The 11,354-nt window shown below is 41.6% G+C and overlaps 1 protein-coding gene across 1 annotated transcript; it reads left to right on the top strand.

Moving 5' to 3' along the window:
- Window positions 1–2,898: 2,898 nt before the first annotated feature.
- LOC147903625 (ras-related protein RABA1f-like) lies at window positions 2,899–9,131 on the top strand. Its single transcript, XM_087400207.1, has 2 exons — window positions 2,899–3,288; window positions 7,969–9,131. The coding sequence occupies exons 1-2, from the start codon at window positions 3,071–3,073 to the stop codon at window positions 8,399–8,401; spliced, it is 651 nt and encodes a 216-aa protein (XP_087256333.1). The 5' UTR covers window positions 2,899–3,070; the 3' UTR covers window positions 8,402–9,131.
- The last annotated feature ends 2,223 nt before the right edge of the window (window positions 9,132–11,354 follow it).

Below are 11,354 nucleotides of genomic sequence, written 5' to 3'. Positions count from 1 at the left end.
GAGGTGTCCCAAGAAAGTAACAAAGTTTTGTAAGGAGCTCATGCAAGAGGCACAAAAGGTAGGAGAGCCTGCATGGAGCTCAGAAAGGGTCGTGGTAGGTGAGCATTTGAGTGGTAATGAGCAAGCAGTGTAAGGGATAGTAACATAATCTCAGAACAGACAAGGAGAACCGAATGCCAGTAGCGGGAAGACAAAGGTGCGACCAGCTCCAAATGGGCCGAGAAGCAGCACCATGATAGGGGATAGAGAAGCCATAACGATCCAAGAAAGGATGTAGCAAGTAAAATGCAAGCAAGTACATGACCTAAGAGTTGGTCGTAGCCATCAAGTCTCTATTGCTCTCCAAGCTAAGGCACAGGAAAAAGAGCTCTGCAACGAAGCAAAGGAGCAAAAGGATTGCGAGATCAATAGCAAGGTGAGTAACATTTGCAAGAGGCAAAAGAGGAATAGGGTCACAACGGGAGACAATGTCTGTGAGATTCTTGCGAGGAGGCGGCAACTCCACGAGACTCTTGCAGGGAGCCAGTGACTAAGGGAGAGGAGAATATAGTGAACGCATCCATGCTTTGAAGAGGTAGTTCAAGACTATGTCGATCTCACGTGATAAGGCCAAGACAAGGCAGGAAGAAAAGAACCATACAATTAATTCACTCATTTGGATAATTATAAAAAGTTGCATGACAAACAAAGTTGACGTAACTTTTGACAATGTTGCAAACCAAACATTTATTTGGTAAGGACTTGAGCACCAGGATTGGCAATAAAATTTTTCTTTATATCGAGTTTGCAAATTTAAGCAAATAATTAGTACAAAATAGTCGAATCCATCAAGTAGTCCAGGCTCCGCCGAGGTCAGGGTCCACTTACCTGCCACCATTCAAACCAACCAGTTGTTAGAACAATGAAGTTGAATTTGGGTAGATAGGTAATGCATGTATCCCCTGGCTTGTTATCGCTTTACCAAAGAACGTGAACAAACCTTTTAGAATTCTAAGATAAAAAGGAGCTTTAAGGAATTTAAGAACATAGCGGGGGCTATTATTTTAAAGAATCCCGAGAAAGTAAAAAAATCCTAAGGGGATTAATCCATGCTCGAATAAAGACAACTTAATGCATGAATATGTTAGCTACAAAATGGGGTCATCGTCATCCCTGAGTGGTAATTGGGGGCCAAACAAATTACTTGGATAAAAGATAGGGGGTAATCCACTCCCATGAAAGTTAATTAAGGAATATATTAAAAATTAATATACTCATCTTTTGGGCCAAAACAGGTAGCGTGTTAACGCACTCTCTCTTTTGGCCCAAAAGATGAGAATTTTGACATCCTGTATCTTTTGATTTACAAATCCAAATGGGGTCATGTTACATATCAAAACACATGGCAAGGCATGATTTAGATGATTATCATGACCTTCTCCACCATTTAGTAAAACTTCATGCATCAAAATGTGAATTTAATGGAATTTTTGCTAGTTTCTTGCACCAGATTTAGAGCAAGGTTGCTTGTAATAGGAACATGTTAGAACTCTATCTATATATTGGGACAAAAACAATCAAATGTTTTCTATACAAGTTCTTCTGACGAGAATATATAGAACACTTTTACCAAGATAGACTTTCAATAACATGTTATGATCGTGTTCGATGTTGAAGTTTTTATTGAATGATGCACTTCAACTATATACTACTTGTTGGTAGCCAAAGCATTTCTATGCAAGCTCATCTCATGAGAATAAATAACACTATCACTAATGTAGACTTACAAGCTCATGTTATAATCATCTTCAAAATTATGGTGATACTATAAAGCTTTATTAACGATCTGTACATACATATAGTGAAGTTATGTTTTTCTCAAGTGATGCACTTCAACTATATAGTACTTGTTGTTGATAGCCAAAGTATTTCTATTTAAGCTCATCTCATAGAATATAGAACACTATTACTAATGTGCACTTGCAATATTATGTTATAATCATGTTCAATGTTGAGGAAGCACTATAAATCTTTATTAATGAGTACATACATACAATGAGATTATATGTTGGTAGGCCAACAATTTCTGCTTTGCTCGCTTTTTCTTGCTTGCTTATTTGGTCCTGCTTGCTCGACATCGCTCGCTTGATCGACTACCTCTCTTATTTTTGTCCCATTTTCTAATATCCAAAATGCAAGAAATGTTTTTTGGTTATGACCGGATAGGACTCAATGGTGAGTCAAGTAGCACATATCATACATATGTATTAAACACTTAGGCACCTCACAAGGAGTTTGAGACACCATTTCGGTAGAAAATTTAGATATCCAAGGATTGGCACCCTCATGGGCCCTTGAAGTCGTCGTGAAATAGCTTGCGGTTGGCAATTCAGAAAACAAAAAATGGCGAGCAGTGAATCGAGCCTCCACCGTGGGCTCTTGATATGCGTGAAGTGGCCCACAGTTGGCAATTCAAAAAAAAAAACCATTCAGAAGGCCTATCCCAGAGGGGGGTGGGGAAGTGTAGTGAGTGTATGCAAGAGAATAATTCAACACCTTGATTGCCCATGTAGCAAAGTGAGGCTAGCACCCATGTAAACCAGCCAACATGCAATGCAACGGCAGATAGCATGGAATGTTGAAGAGCAAGGCCGTGGCACGAAACCACACGAACCAGCCGCAGAGATGAAGATTCCCTTTCAAGGATGACATCAACACGAAGACCTTCCCCTCGGCTCGGCTCGGCTCGGCTCGGCTCGTCTACCAAGGGAATGAGTACCAACAAGCTACACAAAAGCATGAGCAAGTACTTGTGCTGAGGGGGGAATGTGAGCTTTTTGTGTGTGTCTTGTGTGTGTAATTTGTGTTTTCCCAAAAAGAAAGAAGAGAGAGAGTGTAAATTTTGATGAAAAACATAATTTTGATAATCTGCATCTTCTTCTTCATCTTGTGATTTGCCCTTTCTTTTTGCCTTTCTTTTTAGCTCTCTGTGAAGCTCTGTGTCCGCCATAGCCAGCACCTTCCATCGCTCTCCCCTTTGCCCCGGGCTTCTCCTCCCTTCCTCGCCTGCCCGGGCTCCCTTCCCCTCGCCATGGCCTACAGATCCGACGATGACTACGATTACCTCTTCAAAGTCGTCCTCATTGGCGATTCCGGCGTCGGCAAGTCTAACCTCCTCTCCCGTTTCACTCGTAACGAGTTCAGCCTCGAATCCAAGTCCACCATCGGCGTCGAGTTCGCCACCCGCAGCATCAATGTCGACGGAAAGATGATCAAGGCTCAGATATGGGATACGGCCGGCCAAGAAAGGTGTTGTATCGCGTCTCTTGCTCGAGGTTTAGGTCGCGCGGATCGAGGCTTCTTAGCTCTGGACTGCGTGTAGCACGATAGAAGTTGCATTATGATCTGGGAAAAAAATTGGCTCTTTGCCACAGACTCGGTGCATTTGTTTCCAGCTGCCTCATCTCCCGTCTGCTGCGAATTCTTCTTGTCCTGCGGCAACTTTCGTTGATCTCAGTTGCAGTGCTGGGACACCTCGTTCCAGCTTGAAGTTTTCAGTTGTACTTCTTGCAGCCCGTTAGCGATTGTGGACAGATCTGTCGAATCCGTTTCTGAGAGCTGTACGGAAATCGCTGTCTGCATCTTGTGAACGTTGTTTCTTCCACTGTTGGTCCGTTTAATCGTTCAGACCTACACGGAGAAGGACTCAGTGCCTGGATGCATGATGAATCTTCTAACCAGAACATGCAATGTCCTCGGTGACGCTGCACAGCTTTGCCAGTTCGAAGCGCGCCTTTATTCTATTTCCTTTCAAAATTCCAACTGTAGTCCTAGTGCTTCGGGATCTCTACTCGCAGCTCTAGGGATCGTAACACGCATCTCTATGTCGTTTGATAGTACACGTTCTTTCAAATGATGCTCTCAGCTGCCTTCTTAAATAGTGGCCGAAGCTTTTAGTTTATAGTGGCTGTTCTCGCAAACACATGGATACGTACTCTCTCTCTCTCTCTCTCTCTCTCTCTCTCTCTCTCTCTCTCTGCCCCCGGCTTCAGACACTGGATCCCCTAAGAAATGAACAAACCTTTATCTTGTAGGGCAATTCACGTAAATTTGTACCTTGTTCTTGTAGAATATTCTGCACGAAATGCCCTTCTGGTCCGGCTTAAATTTATGATTCTATGAAACCGGTGAATGAATGTACTCGGAACAAATCAGACCTTTTCTTGCAGATGTTGTATCTATCTACAGTTTTGTGAGTAATGCTTTTGAGGTTGGACACCCATTTTTATGGACACCGTTTATGGAGTATTGCTTTTTGTCTACAGGCAACTCGACAATTTCCTTTGTGTGTTTTGCACAGCGCCCCCTTCCCCCAGGTCCAGGTCCGTTTCACTTTACGTCAAAATTATCTAGCTAGCAGATTAAAAAAATCTATTATTATCAAATGAAGACTGGGGCCTCAGCTCAGGGCTACCATGTGGTGGGGATTTCCTGGTGCTCAGACTCAATGCTATGGAGCTTCACAGGGATCTGAATTTGAATGCACACCATGCGGACATGCTTACCCGATACCATGGACTTCTGGATGAACCAGAAGAGTCAGTTGTCTAGTGGGCCCCGTCACAAGGACAAGCCGGGAGGGTCAGTGTGCCTGCCACGCTGAAGAAGGCAGGCTGAATCACGACCTCACATTTGTTAAGGTTAGACATACAGTATGTCACATTTGTAACTTACATGGTCATGTGATTCATAAGTTTCAGCAAATGAGAATAAAACCATCTGTACCATAGGAGGAGGTCAAATCTGCAAGCTGAATCCAGATTTTGCAGGGATGACTGCTTGTAGGGATATAAACTAGGTGCTGTCCTTACTGCAGATTCATAGAGGCTTGTTTAGATGGAGATCTAGCATGTGACATGGGATTTCGATTTTGGAGCTTGGTTGTCATGCACATCCTGGACCATATGAAATCATGTGTTACTAGACCAACATCATGTAGTACACCACACAATCCAAATAATCAGCGTCATCATCCATGCGTAAAATTCTGCTAATATCGTTATACCTTGGAGGTAGGCTCTTAAGCAAGATGGCCTTCTTATCACGGTCTTCAATTCTTGTTCCAAGCTCATTAATTTTCTTTAAAAGTGCTTGCATCCGATTGAGAAAGATGCCAAGACTGTCAGCTTCCTCCATCTTCAGGCTATAGAGGTCGTGTTTTAGCATGGCTTTGGAGTGTTTCATTCGTACCTCAAACAATGTCTCCAGGATGGTCCAGTTTTTTGCTGCAGTTTTGCCGGTGTCAATGTGATGGAAGTAATCAGCTCCTAGTGCCTGACCCACCATCTGACCAATAGCCTTCTCATTTTTGTTTTCCCATGCAGGTATTCAATCCGCTTCATGACCACTACCTTTGGGTTTCTTCTCGGTACCTGCAACCACGGTCCATAATCCTTTCTGCATGAAGAGCAATCGTGTAGCTAATTGCCAAGATGAAATTCTTTTGCCATTGAATTTAACAATGATGCTCTGAAAAACTTTCTCCTTCTTGATGGACTCCATTTCCACAGCGTCTGATGAATTGACAGGAGCACTATAGACCTCCTGACTTTGAGACTTCACAGGCTTGAAGAAACCTGGCTCTGATACCAAATGTTAGAAACAGAGAGCTCTCATTACAATTCTAAACACTCACATACGATATCAGCTCAAAAAGTGACTCTTCTTCAGAGAACACAAGATGATAGTAATAACCAAAAACTCTTTATTGAAAGCATTCTATTAGACGACAGCAGCTCATCCCTGCGGGGCTTTTTGCTGAGATACAAACTCAAAAAGATATAGAGGATCGACTCGGCTAGCGACACTAGTAATGAGCAGCTCTGAGACACTGACACGGACAGAGAGCCGTGAGGGCTCGGGCAAGAAGGAGCCTATCAACTCTACTGATCTATATGGAAAGAGCCGCCGCCCATGTTCACTGCCAGCACGTCGTGAGGATTGCCAAGGGTTGCCATGCACCAAAGTCTTCGAGAACCACCAGCACCAAGAAGCATTCAGATTCACGCCAAGTGTCTTCTACAACGTCCATGTATTGGCCAGCGCTGAGCGCTCAAACTCATGCATGGACCAATTACAGACCGTCGTCCACCACGTAGGGAAGCCTCTCACAAACCAAAGATCAACCAAGCCCCCCCATGAGGGAGTGCATAAACCTCCAGAATGCCAACACACTCCACTTCTCCTTCATTAGCTCTTGTTTCACTTGCCACATGCACATGAGAGTTTGATGCTCTAGCCTTGGGCTGATTGGGACCCTTGTAATTGTCACAGTTGATTCTAGGAACGACAGATGCCATGCTGTCTCTACAATGTCGTTCTTACTTTACGACATACTTGGCACTTTCTTATAAGAGCCTCAGGTCTAGTGCTAATGATTGCATTATGTGCGTGACTCCGAAATTGAAATTTTTTTATTGCCAGCAGATTCTGTTTCAACAGGGATTTCATGACTCAGCAGTATGCTGCCACACCCTCACCCTGCTCTGTGCACATCAGCCATGTGGCACCTTTATATACATGGTTCTGCTTCAATCCTATCCCAAACAGTTCGAGCAAAGGTGGTCCAACAGAAAAGGCCTGTCCCACATTGCAACCTAGAGAATAGTGAAGTGTACTTCACGCTCAATGAAGTGCCAAGCAACATGGCGTTTCAATTCATGAATTAGAGTTTTATGGCGCAGTCACTACCACGTGCTGATGCAATGCATTGTGCAGAAACAGATACCATTTTCTGAAGGTGCAACTGCCTCTCTTTGGAGGAGCTGGCATTTCGAGGTGACATGGCATGATAACACTTTGGTGGGAATGCCTCTTCCTTAAGAACATGGTTGTAAGACATGTCAAGACACGACACGTTAGACAAGCGTCAGAGACGGTTGTCTAAAGTGTCTTAAAGATAAGCCACTTAAGACTCATTTTTTTATATGTAGTTACAAATCTGGACTGCAGAACAATGAAAATCATACTGTAGGGATTTGGAATTTAGAACAACAAAAATATGACTTTCTATGATTGGATATATTCTAGTCTTACAAAGGCATATTATATATAATTCTAAGTATTTAGTTTAGAAAACTATATAAAAGTATACAAGTATATAGCTTTGGATCTTGGTTACAACTTTCTAGCATAGCTAGCTGCTAGAGTCACACTTATCATTTAGCATTGTAGTTAAGAGTCAAGTCTCAAGACTTCAAAGTTAAAGAGTCCAAAATTGCTGGCTAGCGACCAACGTGGCATCAGGTTTGGAGCAGACTAACACTACGGGGGACCATGGGTGTATGGAAGATCGACCAACGTGGCATCAGGTTTGGAGCAGACTAACACTACGGGGCGCCATTCGTGTGTGGAAGATTGCATCGTTGGCTCAAAGTCCAATTTTGAAAGTAAAAATTTGGTTTTAAAGTTTTCTTTTGCACGAGTGTCTAAAGGTGTCTTATAGAAGAGTACGTGTCTAAATTCTCTTAATGTTAGACACACGGATCTTAACAACCGTGCTTAAAGAAGGGACATGACTTTTGATGAGGGGTAAGATTGTTAATGAGCACTGGGATATTAGTCTCGAGTTGTGGAATGTCTGTAAATTTAACCCTCTCTCTGTGTCTTCAGTACATTGAGAACATAATTCTTTCTCCAAGTGGTGCATATGTGTGAGGTTGCACCTGTCTGTGTGTGTGTGTGTGTCGGCAGATATGTGCTTGTGAACAAAGATGGCTGGGACCATTTCTTTCCTGTTTTTGTCATATATCATATGCTCAAAGCAGACACCATGGCTGGTTGTTTTGCAAGATAAGTTCCAGTTGTCTTGTTTGGGACTGTAGTCAGGCAAAGTTAATATTGACGTTCTTTTGAAGCTGTAAGTTGACTCCCTGTCTCAGTGTTATCAGATGCAGCACAGTTTTGATCTCAAGCTTTTGTGAAATGCAGATATAGAGCCATCACAAGTGCCTACTACCGGGGTGCAGTGGGCGCATTGCTGGTCTATGATATAACCAGGCATGTTACCTTTGAAAATGTGGAGAGGTGGCTGAAAGAACTCAAGGATCACACAGACACAAATATTGTGGTCATGCTTGTAGGAAATAAGTCAGACCTACGGCATCTGAGAGCTGTCTCGACAGAGGACGGTCAGTCTTTTGCAGAAAGAGAGAGTCTTTACTTTATGGAGACATCTGCCTTGGAATCGACAAATGTGGAGAATGCATTCAAGCAAATATTAACTCAGATCTACAGGGTGGTTAGCAAAAAGGCCCTTGATGTTGGGGAGGATCCTGCAGCTGCGCCTAGCCAAGGTCAAACAATAAATGTTGGCAATAACGATGTTACAGCCACAAAGAAAGTTGGGTGCTGTTCAGCTTAGAATGATTATGGTTCAGGACGGTTGAATACTGTTGGTCACTATTTTTGGTTGCTATGTAGAATGTTTGGGATGTGACAGACTAGACTTTCACTGTCAGTCCCATGCTGCCTGGACAGGAGGCCTGGTTTGCATTGTGGGGAGGGTGTTGGCGTTTCTATATGCTAGAGAATTTGAAAACACTGAGATGGCCAGCGGAAGCAGATGATATCCGTGATTTGTTTTTCCTTACTGGTATTATTTCCCTCGGGGAACATTTTTAGGTGATACTTCATTTGCAGCTACCAGCTGTAGCTGGATCATCATTTGCAGCATGCAATGGAGCTGAGAGGAGCTTTAATCTTTTAAAGTGTTTACAAAGTGCATAGGAGTTTTGGGGCATGGATGTCTGCTCAGCTCAGGTTTTCCTTGTAGTATTGTATGAATAATTGCTTTGCAGTACTGGGCTCCTCTTAGTTTGCCTGGTGCTGCCTTTTGAGTCTCTCTTTTAGATTTGTAGGTGCTGGACTAGCTGTCTATGTTATTCCTCTGTTAGCTTTCATCTCGTTTACCAACTGAAAAATTTGTAAGTTGTTCTGGTTAGCAAATGTGCTTACATTTCGAAGTACATCCTTGTTTCTTTCTAGCTTAAAGAATTGACTTTTGCTGCTGATTTGAGCTCAAACTGCTCCAATGGAAAATTGCATATGACGGGATATTGGTGGTAACAGCCTTCAGAACAACTCTATCATGGCTTTTCGAAGGATCTGTTTTCCGTTGTACTGGCAACTGTTTTCCCATGTCCTTAATTATATGTGTTAGCTGGGATTTGTCTTGCACATTGCTCGATATTTTTTGATTGCGGTAGTGAACAAGCTCATCATTACATGCTCATACTTATTCAATTCTATTGATATATCGTCCATTTAGGTCTGGGCAATTGCTTAGACTCTCATTCTATTTGATTGGTGTATCATCTATGTAGGTCTGACCTGTTCAATGCTATTTTGGACATGGTTTTATCACATGTTCAAGAATTTTAGAAGCTGCGTGAGCTCTCCTGTGTGAAAGAGTTCTATGCGTCTTTCACTTCATAAAGTTAAAATCATATGCCTGGTGACAGAGTTGCCCTTAAGATTACAACTATACAAAGAAAGGTGAAGTTTCTAATTAGATTTGTGGGTGAAGCATGCATGCCAATTTTGTTTAGTTTGAGTCTAGAGACAATGATGTAGTCAAGTCACAAAGATTATTTTGTTCCAGATCAAATTGTAATCTTGTGATTCCATGAGCTTATAATCTTTTGGGTTGCATGGGCATAAGGGATGCAGGGATTTTAGGTGTATTAGATAAGATATTTAAGGATCTGGGCCCACTGTTTATATGCGACTGGGTGGGTGTGCTTCATAACATAATGGGTTGTATGATACGGGATTTCGAATACAATGGTGGCAAGACGTTCTAAAAACATCCTTCATTGAATTCTTTTAACATTGAGGTGGAGTACCATCTGCAGAAAATTGTGTAGGGCGCGCCTTCAATTCACGACCATTTTGGGTAAGGGTGTCTTCAATTCATGATTGTTTTAGGTCTCACCTTCTAGTCCTCAATACTTTGATGCTAAATATGATTTGACATGAATTGAGTCTATTGTGGAAGAGCACATCCAATGCCAAATGGAAGATGAATCCCTAAGAAATACTTTTTTTGGCAAGCCAGGGAACATCATTTGAACTATGATGCATCTTGAAACACATCATGAACTCAACTAAATGTGAGAATGTGGAAATTACAACTTGATAGGTGTGGATGAGTAATTATAATATAAAGTGTCTTCACAAAAATAGCATTTTGAAGATGAGTTCCAAAGTGGTGAACAAAGGGTGGAAAGTTGCAGATCACAATGCATGTCTTCTAATTCCGAGGACTCCAATAGGCATTTACAATCAATTTTAGGGTTTTAGTGAGGATTTCACGTTTGAGTTTTCAGAACTGCTCATTTTGGGCAAGGATATGGAGGAGTATGTAGTGTTTGTGGCACATACAATGCTCTCATTCATTCCTTTCTAGCTTTGTGTAATCAAACAACATTTGTCCATAGCTCTAGATCTAAGCTATGAAGTTGCAAGCCATGAAATTTTTACTAGAAAGATCTATTCCACTAAGCTCCCATCTCAAGTTTATGCAGAAAACTCCATTTCATGACCACATTGTTTAATTGTGAAGAGAAGACAAAACTTATGCGAAGAAAATCTCACTAATTAGCACATTGGGTGCTAAAGGATGGTGATATGCATCTTCCTAATGGGCCTTTCCCATGAAAAGAACACCATATTGACTTGACAAACTTCTCTAGTATAAATATCATATTTTGATTGAGGACTTACTAGAATAACACACATAGGTGAGAGTAAGAGCACCAAAATGATGAAAATGAGTTATGCCCACCATGAGCATCTAGACATTAATTCTTGAAGCTTTTTTATGGTCCCATTTGGAGAGTAGATAGCGTGTACTAATGTGCATGTATGCACGATTTACAATGTATCAATACCCCTTAAATTGCATTTCATAAGCAAAGGGAGGCATAGGAATAAATTGAAACTTGAGCAACTTAATGATCACGCCCCTCTTTTTACTTTTTATGATTTTTGGCATCTATAAAGGTGCAATCTGAACTATGAAAACTTGTTGACGTTGAGGGGCACGTCTACTACATGTGGCAATGAACCATGCCTATGTCTAAATTTGCACCTACTACATGTGGCAATGAACCATGCCTATGTCTAAATTTGCACATTTCTTTGATGGAATGATAGTTGGCATTATATCTTTAGCCTTAACATTGAAAAATGGAATTTTAACAAGCTAGACGATGTTCATGTTATCCAATCATCATTGGTTCAACCTCTCTATTGTATATCAATTAAATATAAAGCTACAATTCCTTGTTTCTTGTTTTACCATGATATTGCTC

This window comes from Dipteris shenzhenensis, chromosome 3, assembly GCF_047967505.1.
Source record: "Dipteris shenzhenensis isolate YYH24624 ecotype China chromosome 3, Dip_SZ_1.0, whole genome shotgun sequence".
Taxonomy (NCBI): domain Eukaryota; kingdom Viridiplantae; phylum Streptophyta; class Polypodiopsida; order Gleicheniales; family Dipteridaceae; genus Dipteris; species Dipteris shenzhenensis.
The sequence above is the reverse complement of the archived record's forward strand: the minus strand, read 5'-3'. Positions and strand labels throughout refer to the sequence as shown.

Bases quoted from the DNA above. Each gene is read 5' to 3' on its own strand.
- LOC147903625 (XM_087400207.1), top strand. From the start codon at position 3,071: ATGGCCTACAGATCCGACGATGACTACGATTACCTCTTCAAAGTCGTC. The intron at 3,289-7,968 runs GTGTTGTATCGC...TGTGAAATGCAG, and splicing joins GATACGGCCGGCCAAGAAAG to ATATAGAGCCATCACAAGTG.